This window comes from Brassica napus, chromosome A7 (genome assembly GCF_020379485.1).
Source record: "Brassica napus cultivar Da-Ae chromosome A7, Da-Ae, whole genome shotgun sequence".
Taxonomy (NCBI): domain Eukaryota; kingdom Viridiplantae; phylum Streptophyta; class Magnoliopsida; order Brassicales; family Brassicaceae; genus Brassica; species Brassica napus.
Window position 1 is genome coordinate 7,154,519 of NC_063440.1, and position 18,607 is coordinate 7,173,125.

At 37.7% G+C, this 18,607-nt stretch overlaps 4 protein-coding genes across 7 annotated transcripts; 2 read left to right on the forward strand and 2 right to left on the reverse strand.

The window, feature by feature from the left end:
• Positions 1-3,885: 3,885 nt before the first annotated feature.
• On the forward strand, positions 3,886-6,166 carry LOC106366668 (zinc transport protein ZntB-like). Of its 3 annotated transcripts, none has more exons than XM_013806326.3 (5): positions 3,886-4,143; positions 4,265-5,058; positions 5,155-5,234; positions 5,342-5,606; positions 5,686-6,166. In XM_013806326.3, exons 2-5 carry the CDS (start codon positions 4,317-4,319, stop codon positions 5,943-5,945), a joined length of 1,347 nt encoding a protein of 448 aa, XP_013661780.1. In that variant the 5' UTR covers positions 3,886-4,143; positions 4,265-4,316; the 3' UTR covers positions 5,946-6,166. The 3 variants fall into 3 exon arrangements, with proteins under 3 accessions (XP_013661780.1, XP_022544346.1, XP_013661781.1); XM_022688625.2 differs by having other exon boundaries at positions 3,894-4,143; positions 4,222-5,058; XM_013806327.3 differs by having other exon boundaries at positions 3,895-4,143; positions 4,268-5,058.
• A 2,530-nt stretch (positions 6,167-8,696) lies between these two features.
• Positions 8,697-10,713, forward strand: LOC106366667. The gene has a single exon (XM_013806325.3). The coding sequence runs from the start codon at positions 8,875-8,877 to the stop codon at positions 10,558-10,560; it is 1,686 nt and encodes a 561-aa protein (XP_013661779.1). The 5' UTR covers positions 8,697-8,874; the 3' UTR covers positions 10,561-10,713.
• A 2-nt stretch (positions 10,714-10,715) lies between these two features.
• Positions 10,716-15,855, reverse strand: LOC106366665 (ribonuclease E/G-like protein, chloroplastic). 2 transcript variants are annotated; one of them, XM_013806323.3, is made up of 14 exons: positions 15,570-15,855; positions 15,146-15,252; positions 14,890-15,071; positions 14,532-14,784; positions 13,348-14,441; positions 12,961-13,278; positions 12,822-12,863; positions 12,399-12,523; positions 12,181-12,328; positions 11,839-11,911; positions 11,623-11,735; positions 11,356-11,475; positions 11,134-11,289; positions 10,716-11,048 (listed from the first exon to the last, which is right to left on the reverse strand). In XM_013806323.3, the coding sequence occupies exons 1-14, from the start codon at positions 15,662-15,664 to the stop codon at positions 10,854-10,856; spliced, it is 3,021 nt and encodes a 1,006-aa protein (XP_013661777.2). In that variant the 5' UTR covers positions 15,665-15,855; the 3' UTR covers positions 10,716-10,853. The 2 variants fall into 2 exon arrangements, with proteins under 2 accessions (XP_013661777.2, XP_022544345.2); XM_022688624.2 differs by lacking the exons at positions 14,890-15,071; positions 15,146-15,252; positions 15,570-15,855 and having other exon boundaries at positions 13,348-14,452; positions 14,532-14,775.
• Positions 15,856-16,773: 918 nt separating this feature from the next.
• LOC106362925 lies at positions 16,774-17,538 on the reverse strand. Its single transcript, XM_013802748.2, has one exon. The coding sequence runs from the start codon at positions 17,536-17,538 to the stop codon at positions 16,774-16,776; it is 765 nt and encodes a 254-aa protein (XP_013658202.2).
• Positions 17,539-18,607: the final 1,069 nt, after the last annotated feature.

Consider the following 18,607-nt stretch of genomic DNA (forward strand, 5'->3'; position numbering starts at 1 on the left):
AGATCAATGGCGTATAACTAGCACATGCCAAGAACTCCTCCACCAGACTTACCATATATGCTTCTTGATGGGAGAATTGTTTACATTGGAATGTTTGTAAGTGATTCTTTGGACTGCATAGACTTAAACTGGTGTTGTGGTGCTGATTGAAATTTTTGTGTGTTTTATTCAGCTGGTGCTGGTAGTTACCGAGATGGTTGTGGCAGAGCTAATGTATCTTCAGTGGCTGGATCCCAAGGAGCCTGTATACATTTACATCAACTCCACTGGGACTACTCGTGACGATGGCGAGACTGTTAGTTTTTGAACTCTTTGTGAATGATTTAAGATCTTTTTTCTCAGTATTTGTACTATTGGTGAATGAGGTTGACTGAGCAGGTTGGAATGGAATCAGAAGGTTTTGCGATCTATGACTCTTTTATAAACCCTATATAAACTCTTCAAAACCCATTAAAACATTTTTAAACCCTTACAAATCTTATATAAACTTTTTATAAACTTATTTAAACCTTTTATAAACCCTTATAAATTCTATATAAAATCTTTATAAACACTTGTAAGTGATTTTGTAAACCCTTTTATAAATTCTTATAAATCATTGTAAACATTTTGTGATGACTTGAAAACAAAACTTATGGGAGCTACAAAGCAGTTTCAAGATGTTCTTACTGTGAGATCAGGTTATTTGAATTGCTTGTCAATGGTCTTCCAGGTTACAAAGCAGTTTCAAGATGTTCTTTACTTTGGCTTCTGTTTCACCTACTGCTGCTACCGCTACTCCACCTCCTTATGCTAACTCTTCTTCTTCTTCGCCAGCTACTTTCCTTCCACACAGTGCTTCTTCTGACTTTAGCGTTGATAACTTTGTTGTGGATAACAAGAACGCTCCCAGGTTTGTCCTCAGATGATATACTCTATCAATCCTAAAATAGATTAATTCATGCATTGCTAAACTTCTGAATGAGTTGCTATTTTCAGGTATGACGCGATGATTTTGAAGCTATCTCTGAGTTAGCGGATCCAAATGGATCTGATTTCGGTTCCATCTTCAGCTTCATCGAGGTTAGAGACAAGTTTCTCTTTGCGCTTCTTTTTTGCATTGATCAGAAGTCAGAACCTCATAAACTGATAAACAGTTTGGTAGAGACTTAATCATCTACATATAAGGGAGAGCTAGTTATGTTATTTTCACATTGTTATAGTTCTCTTGATTCTACTTTTAAGTTGGTTGCTACAACTTTTCCTAACGGAGCTTGTGGTTTATTTGTGGAAAGAGCAGCCAAGGCATGAAGTGCCGCCAACTTTTAGAAGAGTCCTTAGCTCAAGACTGAGGAGGCTTGCAGCTCAGGGAAAACTTCCAAAGGTTAGCATCTCAAAACATGTAAGTCTTTGAAGCACGCCTCCTCTCTTTCTTCTCTGTCACATGTTTCTTTTAAGACTTCTTGTTTCTTTCATGCCTAGTCTATATCTTCTAAAATAAAAAAATAAATAAATAAATAAAAAAAAAATAAAAATAATAAAATAATAAAATAATAAAAAATAAATAAAAAATAATAAATAAAAAAATGTAATTTTTTTTTTTATTTTTCGAAATATACTTTTTCAAATTCGAATTTTTTTATAAAACTTTTTTTTTGAATTTTTTTTTCGAATTTGTTTTTTATTTTTTTTTCAAATTTCTTTTTGAAAAACGAAAACTATGTTTGAAACTATTTTTTTTAAATTTTTTATATATTTTTTAAGTATTTATATATTTATTAGAATCATAAATTTCACATTCCAAAAACCCTACCCCACCCCTCAACTCTAAACCCTAAGTATAGATTAGTTAACCCTAAGGGTATAATTGTATTTTACCCTTCATTAAAAGTGAGGGTAAAAGTGGTTAGTGTAAACATGAAAATTTGTACTATAAATGTGATATTTGTGGCAATTTCCCTTAACTTAGTAAATCTGTGAAACAACTCACAAAAGCGTTATTATAGTTAAATATAGATTTCACAAATTATATATATTTTTTTTAATTATTTCTTGTTGATGTAGTAAGTTAGTCATGGTGAGATATACAAAGAAATCTATGCAATATATATTACTATTGAAATTTAACAATATTTATTGCCATATCAAGATGTATAGTTAATGAAATATTTATTACTATTGAAAGTTAGCATAATTAGTCTATTTAAATACATGGGTGGATTTGGATGACATTGATTACTATCTATTTTACCCTTAATGCAAATTCTCTTCACAACTAAGTAATTGTACTGGTCTTTATGAAGAAATTTTTACCCTCAGAGACACATTTTGTCTTATTAATTTCACTCAGAGTCACATTGTGATACAACACACTTTCTTTATGCTAGGTTTACTAATATAACCCTCAACAAGAAACATCTTTACTTTTTCTTCTAACCAACCAAATTGATTTGCTTTTTTACTTTTTTCTAAAATACAATATTTTTTTTCTCTAACTAATAACCAAACCTTATCTCTTCAATTTATACAAAATCGTGAAAAATTTTTCTCCCCTGACATTTTCTAGATCCAGATGTTGAACTCAGACATGAGAGATTAAAGAGATTGAACCCTAACCTTCTCCATCTGAAATTGTCATTAATACTCTTTTTCACTTTTGTCTTTTCTCGATCTTTTTATCTCAATCTCGGAATCTCAATCTCTATTTCTCAATCTCAGAATCTCGATCTCTATTCCTCGATCTCAATCTCTCCTATGAACAAAATTTAGTCCCGTAAACGATGGAGGTTGCGATGAAGGCCGTGGTGTAGGAAGCAATGGATACCGCAATGGAGGCGGTGGTGGTTATGGAGGTGATGGTGGAAGGCGTGAGTGTGGATACAATGGTGGTGGTTGGTGGAGGTGGCTACTCAAGTGGAGGAGATGGTGGTGGATACAGTGGTAGTGGATACGGTGGAGGAAGCGATGGATACCGCAGTGGAAGCGGTGGTGGTTATGGAGGCTGTGGTGTAAGACGTGAGGGTAGTTACAGTGGTGGTGTAAGTGGCTCCACGCGTCTCCCGTCCACGCATCTCATGTCCACGCGTCTCCCATCCACGCATCTCTCATCCACACATCTTCCGTCCACGCATATTTTTTGTCCACAAAGTTCTTGGCTTTAACGAGATAGCTTTATCTATTTTAAAGTTCTTGGCTTGATTGAATTAAATCCACATAAATCCTCAAATTTGAAGACTATTGATGTTGAATTGCTTTTTATTAGTGTTTTCTCTTCTGGTTGTTGATGTAATCTTGCGCTGATCTATTAAATTGAACTTTTTTATCAGCAAGATTAAGGTCAGAAACCCGTCCACAATTTGTATATCCACAATTTGTTGATTCAAACAATATTATTCATTCTATATAATCAATATCAACCCGTCCATGATTTGTATATCCACAATTCATTGGTTCAAACGATACCATTCATTCTATATAATCAATATCAACCTGTCCACAATTTGTATATCCACAATTTATTGGTTCAAACGATATCATTCGTTCTATATAATCAATATCATTTATACAAGATGTAGATGTGTATAAGAGATATGTTCGTTAAAATTGTTCGTCCACAACTTGTTTTGTCCACAAACATTTATGTACCTATGTCCACAAATTTTCAAGTATCCATGTCCACAAACATTTTTTCCTTCTCATTAAGGGTAAATTTGTCAAAAAAACGCCTAGGCCCCACCATAAAGTGTGTCAAATGTGGAAAGTGTCTCTCAATGTAAAAGAAAGACAAAAAGTGTCTTTGGGTGTAATCAACTCCTTTATGAAAGGAATACTATCCAATCTATGAAAGGGTATCATATGTTTTTGTGTATAAGACAAATACAATTATTATAAAAGGTTCATCATATAATTGGTTCTTCTAGCTCTCTAGTAGGACAAGAAAGGTTCATAAAAATAACATCTCTAATCTGTGCCATTAAATTTGTCGGAGAGAGTGGACGTGTTTATCCGGTCAACGCCAGCTCCGACCTTTCTCAACAAACTCTCTCTTCATCATATCCTTCCACGAGATCGCTCGCCTCTTGAGAACGATTCCACAACTTCTTCAGATTCAAAGCTTCTTCTGATTAGTCTCCGGTGATCTCAGCCTCACTTCGATCCCTGCATGTAAGTCAATCATCCCCGATCTTGTTCCAGATTCACAACTCTTAATCATATGATTCTGCATTCACCGATTCGTTTCAGGAGTTTGATTACAAAAGGTTTCTATTTTACTTGCATGAATCAGCAGCTCCAACCTTAAATTGCCGAGAGAGAGAGAGAGAAAAAACAAAGCAAGGATGCAGCAGGAAGATCGAATTGGAGGAGATGAGTCAGATGTCGAGTCTTTGACGAGCGCTTCTCTTAGAGACGCTCATAGGTTCAGGGCTCAGTATTCAGGCATGGTGAGGCAAAGAGCTTATATATTCGACGGTGATGGCAAATACTACAACAAAGAATGGGATCTCAAAGAAGGAACAGGCAAAGAGTTTTGTTGGTATCATGTTGAGTTGCCTAAAGGAAACCAGAAGCTCTCTCACTCCGCACAGCATCTTATAGACGCTCTCTGTCCTCCCTTGAAGCTGCAAGACATTCTTTCTCTTGTTAGTAACGGACCCTTTTGCGGGCATGTTGATGGGGCGCTTGTGTTTAGAGTTAACTCTCCTGGTCCTGCTTCAAGCAGCTTTACCTTCAAGATTGCTGCTAGGATCACTGAGAACTCCGTCATTACTGTCTCTTTGGGACGTGTTCCTAGGCTAGGATTCTCTCCTATGGGTCAGTCTCTTCTCTCCGAAGTCCCTAGTGTGGATTCTCCTTCCTACTATCGCGGTGAGCACAAGGAAAGAAGTGGGATTGTCATTGAGGAGCATGTTCTTGAGTTCTTGCTGACCATGAATCACTCTGAGGAAGCTGATAACCCTGTCCCAACCTCTGTTTCCAACCTCGTTGTTCATATTATTGATACACATGTTGATCAGCTTCAAGATGTTGTCACTAAACTTGAGATCGAATTGGATGCGGTGGAACTCGAGATGGATAGAGGTTAGTTAGTTAGCACTCTTATCAAATTATGTGGCAGCTTGTTAGAAGGTTTTTGTGTATTTCATATGAATAATCGTCTTCTTCTTTGGACGATAGGTGGATTTGCTATGAAGAAACAGATGCTGGATGATAGAAGGTTCCCGAAATTGCATCTCAACTTGCAGCGTCTCTTGCAGGTATGTGTCACCAAGCCTAAAGCTTATAGAACACTCTCTCACTGTCTCTGCAGTGACTTTTATTGTTTGTATCTACTCTTGAGTTAGAACATTTGCATGAATCTCAGGTGATTGCACATGGAGAACAAGTGTTTCCAAGAGTGAAGGAAAAATGTTCCACGAAGCATTGGTTTCTTGCAGAAGATATCAACTCTTTGGAGGAGTTGATTGGGAGGTTGAGACGTTTAAAAGAGAATGTAGGATTCATTGCGAACCGTGTGAATGCAATCCAAGCTGGTTTGGATAGTTGGCAAGCTGAGCAAATCAACCGAAAGCTCTATTACCTCTCCTTTCTTTCCATCATATTCCTTCCTCTATCAATCATCACCGGAGGTTATATATAAAACTCGCCAAAAACCTCAATTATCTGTTTTCTAACTCTACCTAACCTTTTTGTTTTTTACTGTGCCAGTTTTTGGGATGAACGTTGGAGGAGTTCCTTGGACGGGACAAAGCAATCCTGAGCTAGCTGATGGATTTAGAAACGTGATGTACATATGTCTCATAATGCTGGTTGTAGTGTTGTCCTGCTTTGGTTTTCCAGCGTTATATAGTCGGATAGCTTCTTGGTGGAGAATGAGAGCTATGAATAGAAGTTGGTCCCTTAATAGGAGATCGTTCCAGAAGAGACCAAACATAGTTCAAGAAAGAAGAGGCTATCTTAGGCTCTAAAACCATTATATGACTTCACGGACTTGTATTGAAATCTTTCATTTGCGTTTCTTTCACGTTTCTTCTTCATTTGCAGAACATACTACTTTTCATCAGCTTCTTGTGTACTTTGTACTTCTTACAGATTTTTTTTTTTACTTCGCATATTGTTCTGCTGTTTAGATCTTGAGTTAAACTACAATGTACAGCTGCTATTCATTTAATTCTTGATCTGTTCTTCATTTAAAATTTTTACTTAAATGGCCAAACTAATCAATCACAAACTCATAGTGAAGTTACAAGATAACCTTGTCGACGTACCCAAGTTTAAGGATAACTCGTAACAAATTTCAAGTTTCTTAACATTCTTGCACAATCGAGTGAATATGCAACAAATCGTATCAGTTAGAGATATGATAGCACAAGAGAGAGTTGCATAAGACTGAATGTAAAGTTTTCTCCATTCAATCAGTTGCAAGAGGTGGTGTTCAATACGTGTTCCGTAGGTTATCATGTGACAAGTTACAAGAGAGTTTGATTAAAGATCAAGAGAAAATAACAAGGTTTCCATCAAGAACAAAGAATCAAAGATAAAACCCTAATTCTAACCGCTCGTGTCCTCTCTAGTTTCTGAATTCCCTTTTTCTCACCCCTCCTCTCTCTTTATACTCGGCCCATTTCTATCCTTAGCTCGGTTTGACATAACCGGCGGGACCGAGTTGTCTTTATTTTGCCTGTTGAGTTCTGTATTTGATGGGTCTTGTTGGATATAATTGTTACGAAGAAAAAAGACGTTTGTAATAAATTTCTAGGAATAGGATCAAAGAATAATGATTATTGGCTCCAGAAGCTCGGTTTTGATACGCTCGCGGGGAGTACATTCCGATCATCGCTATTGCTGGGATCGAAAGTCGATCATGTCTTTAGTCTGTACGAATTCTCGTAAAGAAAAAGAAAACGCTGAGTCTTCGTGTCCTCAAGGAAGCGTCCCGGGCAGGAAGCAATGTTTGGATGTCAATCTGCACAACAAACAAACAAACTATGCATCAAGACCAAAAAATAATTCAAGCACGAGAAAGACACCAGCTATCTACCGAGTTTTGGGGACAACACATAAGCTTCCTTTTAAATTGTACAACTCTTTTCTTAATAAATGATATACAATGAAGATAACAATTTATGATTACAAGAATTTGAAGGAATGAACAAAACATTAGACAAAGAGTTTTGTTTTAATAGATTGTAGACAAAATGGATGTGTTGTTTACAACATTATATAAACTATATAAAAAATGCATATATTACATATTTCTTACTATACATCAAATAGATCAAAAGTAAAACATGATTGGGAACACCATTGTCAACATGCTAGTGCACTATAATTTAGCAGACTCCTAGAGAAATTTTCTAACTAGCTCTAAGCGGAAAATTAAAATTTTAAATGAAATCTGATCACATGTGCGCCAAAATTTTCAGAGGAGTTGCGAAGTATTCTAATTTGTGGTCAAAATTCTTTGAAATTTTTAATCGTCCGTTTAAATATTAGTTTAACGGACTTCTTCAATGAAATATGTTCCAGAAGTCTCCTAACGGAATCCGATATGTAGTCCTTGCATATGAAAAACCTGCATATTCTAAAATGTTTAAATAGTTTTAAAACAAAGAAAAACTTTTATAAACAGACATTTAAACTTAAATAAGAAAAATACAATTACAATAAGTTAATATATATTTTTATCTGAGTCTAACACACAAAAACAAAAATATATTTTATATTCTAGAGAAGTATGCTAATGAAATCTTTCCAAAAAAAAAAGTCTGCACTTTGATATATTCTCTTCAGATCTGAAAATATCTGCATGTCCAAAAACGTTAAAATTTATTTTAAAACAGAGAAATTTTTAGAATATAATTTTAGGCTTAAATAATAAAAAACAATCATATTAGGTTGAATATATAGTTTTATTCGAATCTAGCAGACAAAAATACAAAAATAAGTATCTAAAATTTATAGATTTACTTTTTAAGAAAAGATGATGAAAACCATGCAATGAAAACCTTTTAAATACAAGATAAGGTGGTGAGAAAGACATGAAAAAAAAAGATGAGAAACTAATATAAAATTTGATATCTTCAAGTTCAAATAGATTAGAGAGAGATTTTAGAGTTTTAGAAAAAAAACTTTATATTTTATTGCAGCCATTTGAAAAAAAAAAAGAGAAAGTGGTAATTTACTTTATATAAGAAGACAAAATATCCATTTAGATTAATAAAACTTGGTGTAAAAGACTTTTGAAGAAATTGACTAGTGCATCACATTTTAGCAGATTTATGAAAAAGTGTTCTAGCCCTAAATTTACTTTACATTCTAGAAGACTTGTAAAGAAAAAGCTTTTTATTTAATTTCAAGTTTTTTTTTTATATTTGATTGAATTTGAAGTATATTTGCATTTAAATTCATGTTTGGCAAATGTCTGAAAAAAAAAGCCAAATATATTTTTTATATATTTAATTTATATTATATTTAATTTTTTTGAAGTATGAATGCAAAATTATATTAATATTTTAATATTAAATATTTTAGAATTTGATGAATTTACACTATATTTTTTTGATATGAGATTTTCAAAAAGATAGGATATAATAAATATTATTATATATTTACGTTTATACTTTAAAGATTAACTATTGGTATAGTTTTGTGCATGTAACTAAATAAAACTACAAATACTGATGCTTTATGACGTAAACAATGCCTTCCCAATTTTTAAGTGGAACCTTGGTTTATTAATTTGACACTATAGTGATTTATTTGTTTGTGGTTAAATTACAAAATCTGGCATTGTCGGTGGCTCTAAGCACACACAGTAGCACTCATACTTCAAATCCTCCTCCGTTGTAAGCTGTAACCAAGACAAGTGCCTCCGGATCTGAACCGGAAGTAGCAATGTTCGGGCGATCTGCGCTTCACCGAGCCGGCGGCTTCCGTCCGGAGAACCTAGGTCAAAACGCACTTAACCTAATCGGAAACATAGGCTTCTCCCTCTTCGTCGTGGGCGTCCTCGTCTTCACCATCATCGCCGCCACATACGAGCCCGAAGACCCTCTCTTCCACCCCTCCGACAAGATCACCACTTTCCTCACCTCCACATCCAACGCCACCTTGCGATCCGACGAGTCCGTCGTCAAAACCGGCGAAGATTTCATGCCCGTTAACCAAACGGCCTTCGCGGCGTTCATCAACATCACCGACGTGGAAGCCACCGCCAGCGAGGAGAACGAGCTCGACTGCGATGCGAGCGTCCCCGTTGATTGCAAAGACTCTGATGTTTTCCATCTCATGATGAAAGCCACCATTGAGAGGTTCAAAGACATCCACTTTTACAAGTTCGGTAAGCCTGCGGTTGGTGAAGGTGCCAACTCTTGTGACATGGCGTGGCGTTATAGGCCTAAGGATGGCAAGTCTGCTGCCTTTTACAAGGATTACAGAAGGTTTGTGATTCACAAGTCTGACAATTGTACTCTTAGCGTGGCCACTATTGGAGAGTATCATTCTGGTTTGAACGCTAGGAAGAGGAAGAGGAATCAGAAAGCTGGTTTCGAGAAGACTGATGCCAAGAGAGATGATTTCTCTTTGCCTCTTGTTGGTGAAGCTGTTAATGACTCTCTTCCTACGGTTGAGTCTGACAAGGCTTTTACAAGCGGCAAGTACTTGGTTTATGTCGGTGGAGGTGATCGGTGCAAGAGCATGAACCATTTCCTTTGGAGCTTCTTGTGTGCGCTTGGTGAAGCTCAGTATTTGAACCGGACTTTGGTCATGGATCTCACTCTCTGTCTGTCCTCTGTCTACACTTCCTCTGGGCAGAGCGAGGAAGGGAAGGACTTTAGGTTCTACTTTGATTTCGAGCATTTGAAAGAAGCTGCTTCTGTCTTGGATGAGGCTCAGTTTTGGGCAGAGTGGGGGAAGTTGCATAATAAGAAGACTAGGTTGGGCCTTCATCTCGTGGAGGACTTTAGGGTCACGCCCATGAAGCTTTCCGATGTCAAAGACACGTTGATCATGAGGAAGTTCGGGTCAGTAGAGCCTGATAACTACTGGTACAGAGTTTGCGAGGGAGATGCAGAATCTGTCGTTAAAAGACCGTGGCATCTTCTCTGGAAGTCAAGAAGGTTGATGGAGATCGTCTCTGCCATTGCTTCGAGGCTAAACTGGGATTACGATGCAGTGCATATCGAGAGAGGAGAGAAAGCTAGAAACACGGAGCTTTGGCCCAATCTTGAAAAAGATACTTCTCCGAGTGCTCTCTTGTCGACCTTGCAGGACAAAGTAGAAGAAGGAAGGAATCTCTACATCGCAACGAATGAAGCGGAACTATCTTTCTTCAACCCTTTGAAAGACAAGTACGCTACTCATTTTCTTGACGAGTACAAAGACCTGTGGGACGAGAGCAGCGAGTGGTATTCGGAGACCACAAAGCTTAATGGAGGCAACCCGGTCGAGTTTGATGGTTACATGAGAGCATCTGTTGATACAGAAGTGTTCTTGAGAGGGAAGAAGCAGATTGAAACATTCAATGATCTTACAAACGACTGCAAAGATGGTGTTGGGACTTGCAACGTTGCAGCTACTTGATCTTCTATCTTTAGATTCCTCACTTTCTTTGTTGTTTGAACCACCTTGTTCCACTTGTTTTTAGTTTTGTCCTTGTAGAATAGCTTTCTTTCCCATAACTGTTGTTTCGTCTTTGTTACCTTTAGACCAGTATTCGACCTTCTGTTCCTTCTATGGTTTGGTTCTATATCTTTATAATGCAAAACATCAAGGAATAAGATACTGATGATACACAAAATCGATTCGGTACAACTAACAACAACAGTATCATTTCAGACCTCTAGCAGAAGTGATGCGAAATTTTAAAAGATGTTTCATCGTCTGTGTTTACTTCCGGTCTTATCCTTCTTCATCGGAATAAGAGTGAGCTTCTTCTTGCCTGAGGAGTCTGCTATGGCGTCAGCTTTCTTGAGCAATGATATGGCAACTTGATGCGGTCTTTCGTTTACAGTCTTCTCATCCATGAACGGTTTAACCTCAAAGGTTCCTCTTGTGAAATGTCTAGCAACCTACAAAAAGACATTTGTGCCTCAGTTAATAATCAGACACAACCTCATCGATGCATAACTTCTGGCTGAAGGATTTGAAACTTACCTTTAAGAGAATCCATACTTTCAGGGCACTACTTAGGATTGCAAGCCTCGTCCTCTTCCCCGTAGTCAAGAAGCTGGACATATGACTGTCCACACGCAATATGAATCTTGGCCAAGACTTGGGGTTTTCCAGGTCTCCTCTTTTCTCCATCTTTGCCTGAAACATTTAGCTCGTCAAGACATGGAACAAAAGAATCTGAGGTTGTAATGTTAATGCACTCACGAGCTGCCGACAAATCTCTTGTTCAATTTTTGAAAAGGAAGTCTCTAGTGCCTCCACTCTACCAGTTGCGTGACAGCAAGAACACGGTTCACTAATCATGAATGTTACACTCGGCCGAACCTGTAGATGAAAAAAAGTAGATTCACTGCAATTAAGTATAAATCAAGAGCTCACATTTGTATCAGTATACAGTGGACGCGCTACACCAAGACACATGATTACATGCTTTACAGGAAGAGTAAAATATCCACAAGTTGAGGGCTATACCCTTTTTCTAGTAATCTCCATGAGTCCGTGTCTAGACAGCTCTGAGACTTTTACCAGTGACCTATCTTTCTCCACTGCTTTCTTAACCTCTTCATAAACGAGTCTTTTATTTGCTGAAACACACAAAGGCACAAGAATATACAAGAGATAATGGATTTTCCCATCCACAACTTTTAAGAATATAATTGCACAAATAACAATGACATTCAAACTCACATTCATCTGCCATGTCAATGAAATCTACCACAATGATACCCCCTATATCTCTCAGTCGAATCTCCCTTGCGATCTGCATCATTATTGCATCAAGAAATAATTAATAAATACTTTGCAAGATTAGCATATTGCAAAAACTGAGAAGATTCCAAGGATAACTACACAAGACAAGTAGACCTCGCACAGTTACTCAATGTTAAAATTTTGTGAAGGCATTCACCAAGAATCAGATTATAGATGTGTAGAATAGAATAATTATTAAGGCAATTTTAGAAGCAGATTTTCTGCCGTAAGGCTCGGCAAATGAATATGTAATCCACCAGCAAAATATGTATCACATACTTGTCTGGCAGCAGTAAGGTTAACTTCCAAAATAGCTTTCTCCTGTGAATTACCCTGACCAAACATTCCATGTCCTCCGTTCACATCAATAGAGACCAACGCCTCAGTTTGTTCAATCACTAACGAACCTCCATTGGGGAGTGGAACTCTGCAAGACGGAAAAGATCATTTACATGAAGATATCTAGGAAGGAAAAAGTGGGTGACATGGGTCCATACCTTTTACTGAGAATACCTTCAATCTCCTCCTCAATGTTGTATAAATCAAAAAGAGGGATACCCTTATCATGCAATTCCACTCGATCACAAAGATCAGGTGCCATATCCTGCAGGTAGTTTGTGACCTGGAAACTAATACTCGTTAGTGAAATGGTTTGCATACAGTATCCACCACTTGGGTAAGCCGTTCTAGTATATGGGAAACGTATAAACACTAGCAAGTGCAGTAGTTGGTAGCGAAAGAAAATGACACGTGCAGCTATAGATATTTTCTTTAGCATTTGAAAATATTATCAAAGATTTGGTGTAAATCAACAATTGTATGAGGGTTATAAGACCCATTGTTTACAACAAGGAAATGTTTCTTTCAACACACTATCCATTTCTTAATAAATTCACTTGAGCAGAATGGGGAAAATGTACCTCATGGTATGTCCTGGGAGAGTCAACCACCATCTTCTCAACCTATATTAAATAAAAAATTTACTATCACTTGACATGTCAACCAATAGAACCTAAAGGAGCCACAGGAGGAGGAAAATATGGACACTAGCCTAACTACCTTGTCATTGAAGTAGTCCTGTACAACTGAAAGTGTTTGACCCATTGCTCTATGTAGCAGTGCTGGAATGGCTCCTTCCACACCTTCATCTGCGGCAAGGGACGCAGATTTTGCTTCTTCCGTAATGGTCTTCCAGGTTAAAAGCAGACCTTCTAAGTCTTTCTGCAATTCTTCTAGAGAATGGCCAGCAGCTACAGTCCTTACAGTCAGACCAAAACCCTGAGGCTGCAATGTTTTTGCTATAACTTTTAACCGGGTTCTCTCAATTCCTGAGATCTTTTTTGAGACTCCAATTCGTTTGCAACGAGTCATTAATACCTATAAAGACATACTTCACTCAGAAAATAGAATAGTAAGAAAGAAATGATTAGAGTTACAATGCCATACCCAGAATCTGCTTCTCAGTTTTGGGTAAGCAGTGAGAGTTGGACCTTTCGTACCAAGGCCCTCTTTAACAACTTGCACAATTATCTTGGTGCCTTTCCGAACTTGAATCCACTTGTTATCCCTAGACGACACATTCTTAGGAGACTTTGCAACTGATGCATTAGACACAAGAGAATCTGAATGTTCTCTCTCCAGAGGAACGAAGCCATTCTCAGATCCAACGTCAAGATGTAGCTCATCTCCTTGATTGCATTTGTCAGAAGCACCTTCCACTCCGCCATGGTTAACGACAGTTCCATTAATTAGAGCATCGGAGACATGATCTTCATCATTTTCATGATCATCGTCATCATCATGAAAAGATTCCCCAGGGTCATTTGAATCAATGTCTAATAAACTACTTGCTTCAAAGTCATAGGAGGCGTGTTCGGTTTCATGTGGAGCTGGAATGTTGGTAATGGAGTCGAACCGAGAACCATCAGTTGGTTGCTTCTTTGATCCATCACAGAATGGAGGGAATATGAATGGTTCCCTGTTTGGCTTAATGTCCATGAAAGAATGTCTAGAACTTCCGATATTCACAAAAGCACCACCCATATGAGGCACAAATTTAGTGACTACGCCCAGGTAAACACTATCACACTGCACGTTGGTCTTAACTGGTTCCAACAACAACTCAACGAGCTTCTCACCATCCAATACAGCAATCCTTTGCACGGTACATATAGACGAGTTGATGAGTATCGTAGTAGAAATGGGTTCTCGTTTGAAAAATTCATCATCAGGTAAGAGAGTCTCAGCCGGCTGGTGCTTTTCCTCATCAGTATCTAAGTCGTTTTCAATTTCTTCACTGCTTTCAACAACTTGTTCGCTATCAGACTGCATATTCCTTGCATGTTGCAAGGTAACAGGTTCCTGAAGAAACCATGGTTCCTCAATAGGCTGATAGTTGTCAGAAAATAACGCACTAAAATCTGAGTTATCTGATGAGAAGGTTGCAAGCTCATCACTAAAGAAAGATTCATCTTCTAATTGTTTATCATTCAAAAGTGGTCTTGGGACTTCCACAGCAGTATCGGAGAGAGTGCATTCATCTGCCAAAACACTGGAAGCATTTGAGTTTTAAAATATTTTACAAATGATGAAAAGAGACTAAAAGAGGAGGAGCCACCCAGATGTGTTACCTTCGCTATGACCTGAAGTAACAGAGTTTGGTAAAAGGTGAGCATCATCGATCCAAGAACCCCATAAGTAGGAGTCTTGTGATTGAGAGGAAACACTCATCCATGAATCCCTTATGATTACTTTTCTGTCTCCATTGACAGCCGAAGGCAGAGATAAGGAAAACTGGGGCCCTGGTCTCCAGATGACGTCAAAGGAAGAATCATATCCAGCTTTTAAAAAATAATTGTACCTGAAACTGACACCAGAAGCAATCTGCCAAGCACATTAAGTTATAAGCATACGAGACTTGAACTAGCTAATGATACATCTCTACTTACGTTCCCTATGGCTTAAAACGAAACAAATAAATGGATATACCTTGACTTTAGCTTCCCATTGATTATCATTCCCAGTGGGATACATTGAAATGGCGCAGTCTGGCTCCCAGCTACCTAAAGCGGAAGGATCTCCAGTAACGTAGAGATGTTCGTTGGGTGCAAGGTCAGCTTCCACGATCCAAACAACCTCGCATAGTCCTTTGAGAAGCCTGGCTGGATGTTCTGAGAATGCAGAAAACAAAAGTTACGACTCAACTGAGTTTCCATAAACAGAAAAGGTTTGGTCTCCCAGTTACCTTGTTGTGCAGCAGTTATAGTAGCAGACCTTGCACGGATACGAGAGACCCCAAAGCACAAGGTGAGCCTAAACCTCTGTCCACGTTCGATATGAGAGAACATATATCTGTTGAACGACAGAGATTCTACTAAGTTCACGGAGAAACAAAGTACAAACACATAGTCAATCTTTCAGAACAGGCATAGCTTTCAGAAATGTGTAGCCTAGCCATCACCAGATGGATATACACAACCAGTTTCAGGTGCAATGTTTAAACAATCCAACATCTTCCCGAAAACTAAAACTCTCAATTCATTCAAGCTCTAAGTCTCTAAAGCTTTTAAAGACCAATAAGAAAACCCATCTCATATATCCAAAAGCTTCAATTTTTAATGAGAGCACATACAAAGTGTATGCTACAATGCCTCAATGAAAGAACTTACGAAGAAACAGGAAACCCAGAAGAAACAAGCCATGAGGAGCGTGGAGAAACTGAAAATTGAGGAAGACGGCGCCACGGAACTTCAGCGACGTCCATGGTGTTGTTGAGTCAGTCTCCTGGAAACGGAGTTAATCAGTAGCGCCGAGGTGGTGAAAGAGCGAGAGAGATGAAGAAGGAGCTTGGGTTTGGTTTCAGAGAGGCCGAGCGAGAGCTAAGAAAATGGACTCCGGGGAGGGAGGGAGGGAGGGAGGGAGGTGAAGTGAAGCAGATGACGATAACGGGAGGATATGGTCTCTCTCCTCTTTCTCTTTGGTGGCTTTGGCGCCTTGTTGTTGTGGCACGTGTCTTGGATATCATTTCATACGTGTGAAGCTCTCTAAGCCCAATAACCAATTATTATATTTTTGGTATCTTTCTTTCAGGTCCATTCTCAGCCCAACTGATAAGCTTCTCTAGTCATTTGTCGAATGATTCTCCACTGGGTCAAGATTTCAATCTATCTATTTTTTTTTTAAACAAAGTGTTTTTTTTTAATAATAAACTCTTATTTCACCAAATAAATACTAATTTCTGCCGATGTCAAACAATAAATAAAAAATACTAATTTCTGCCATTATATTTCCATCTTTAATAATATCAGGTAAATCAAATCGGTTGTATCTAAACATATTTATTTAAAATATATACTATCAATTATATTTTTTGTGTTATGAAAAATTTTATATGTCTATTTTATAAAAATAAACACATGTACGGATGCACGGATCAAGTTCTAATTATATTTAGAGCTGTAGTAAGCTTTCTTTTAGGTTATAGAAAGAGTAGTGAATTTAGGATATGATTAGCAAGGTTTTACTATTGTTTATTATTAAATAAATTATGTTAGATCATTTCCAACTCATCAATATTTAGAGAATAAACATTCTTTTTATTTTTTAAAACGAATTTCCATACAACTGCGTATTTTGGTTGATTTTGCAAAGATGGACGTTTAGATTAGTGTGACTAACATCGAGCACGGTGTCGATGCATTCATCAGCTACATGTCTTTTTTTTTTGATAAATATGTGAATATCATTATCAAATGAAGGAGTTTTGCTTTTACAAAAAGTTTAAAACCTGAGACCAATCTAAGACAAAAAAAATAAAAACAGAGAGAGGCCTAAGAGAGCTATAATAACTAATATAAGCAAAGTGATAGAAGCTTAGTCATATCTGAGCCAAGCTTGCATCAGTTTCTTAAAGTTCTTGCGTTTTTGTCTCGCAAATATGGAGTCTCGTATCAGTCTGTCAATGGACTTGAAGAGGACTAGAGGCGGAGTGGTGGAGTTGTTGTGAAGGCGATTGTTTCTCTCCTGCCATATTTTGTAAATGGTGGCATGAGAGACGAGTTTGCGAAGAATGGAGGAGCATATGTTGTCCTTTATGTCTAACCAAGAGATGAAGGCTGTCCAAGTGTGGAAGAGTGTCTGCCTGTACCCAAGCCGAGTTGTAACGACAGACCAAATATGTTCACTGTAAGAGCATCTGAGGAAAAGATGATCTCGCGTTTCCCGGTAAGTGTTGCAGATGCAGCAACAATCAGCAATCTGAAGTCCCCATGACACCAGACATGATCGAGTTGGTAATCTGTCTAGCTGAGCGACCCACATCATGAATGCATGGCTTGGTGTTGAACCTTTAAACCAGATAACGTCTGACCAAACTTGAGTCTGACCACGAGGACGAAGCGCTTCCCATGTTAGCTTTGCAGAGAAAGAGTTTGTGCTCACATCAGCAACCTGCCAGTAATAAGAATCTGCTGTAGGTGAGAGAGAGGGCAATGGAATCGAGCACAAGAAGATTTGGAAATCCTCTGCCTGGGCGGAGCGGGCATGTCTGATTCTCCATCCTGTTTCAGAGCAAGCCGAAGCCGGAGCGGGAATGTCAGCTACATGTCTTTCCAAACAGGAATCGACTCCGCCTCCCATTCTTTTTGATCAAACATAACTTTTATTCAGAGGAAATAGTTCTACACTCCAACAGAGGAGGTAAGTACAATAACACTAGCTAGAGCCGATTTGAATTCATATTTACAAATGTGACTATGATGTCACTTTGAATTCTACTAAATAAATCAAGTGATGGTATTTCTTGAGACTTAGCGTGTATCCATGTTGGTCATGAGTTTGATTTTTATTAAATTAAATGATCGGCCCACCTCTTAAAATTAGTCGGAAATGATTTTAAATTCGGATCAGATATGTAGTAACCTGTCTACTCTATTACACTAAAATAAATTCTACTAATATTGCATATGGTTGATGGGTCGTTCGGGACCACTTAGGGACAGCAAAATATGGGGATCATCAACATCTGGCACTAACTTCTTTAGTTTAGAAGGTGAAGGCTAAAGGTTTGACTGGTATTATTAGCGTAAGGCAGAGTAAAAATAAATAGTGGAAAAGAGTGGAAATAAAAATGATGGGAAAGAGTGGAAAAATAAAAAGTAGTTTTACTCTAGTAAAATGTAGAGTAAACCTGAGTTTGACAGAGTAAAAGTTCAAAAAATATATTCCACCTGATTGAAAAGAATTTAGTGGTATTTGGAGTAAAACTAAAATCAGAGTAATAATTTACTCTAGAGAGACTTTTCAGTCACACACTAAAGCTCTCAGATCTGTTGGATAAATGGTTTTTGATATATATATATATATATATATATTTATGGTGTAATTGATATATTATTTTTGAAGGAGATTAAAAATGTTAAATGTGAAGATGTAAGATGTCCGCCCTGAAGTAGTCGCTGACGTAGTTGCTGAAGCAGGCGTTGTAGTGAGTGGTGAAGACCATGTGGAGTCAAGGTGCTGAGCTGGAGTCGTGTAGACTTGGAGAGCAATGGAGTATCTTGGAGATATGGAAAGAGGAATAAACTTGAGGAGCAAGTTTATGACTTAAAAAAAGAGGAATAAGTGCATTCCAAAAAAAAGAAAAGTTGCACTTATTGTTATGGAAGATGTCCATACATGTTGCCTTGGAGACTAGGGTTTCATGAAC

Bases quoted from the DNA above. Each gene is read 5' to 3' on its own strand.
- LOC106366668 (XM_013806326.3), top strand. From the start codon at position 4,317: ATGCAGCAGGAAGATCGAATTGGAGGAGATGAGTCAGATGTCGAGTCT. The intron at 5,235-5,341 runs GTATGTGTCACC...CATGAATCTCAG, and splicing joins ACTTGCAGCGTCTCTTGCAG to GTGATTGCACATGGAGAACA. The intron at 5,607-5,685 runs GTTATATATAAA...TTACTGTGCCAG, and splicing joins TCTATCAATCATCACCGGAG to TTTTTGGGATGAACGTTGGA.
- LOC106366667 (XM_013806325.3), top strand. From the start codon at position 8,875: ATGTTCGGGCGATCTGCGCTTCACCGAGCCGGCGGCTTCCGTCCGGAG.
- LOC106366665 (XM_013806323.3), bottom strand. From the start codon at position 15,664: ATGGACGTCGCTGAAGTTCCGTGGCGCCGTCTTCCTCAATTTTCAGTT. The intron at 15,253-15,569 runs GTAAGTTCTTTC...GTCGTTCAACAG, and splicing joins TCTGGGTTTCCTGTTTCTTC to ATATATGTTCTCTCATATCG. The intron at 12,524-12,821 runs GTACATTTTCCC...ATTAGTTTCCAG, and splicing joins CTCCCAGGACATACCATGAG to GTCACAAACTACCTGCAGGA.
- LOC106362925 (XM_013802748.2), bottom strand. From the start codon at position 17,538: ATGGGAGGCGGAGTCGATTCCTGTTTGGAAAGACATGTAGCTGACATT.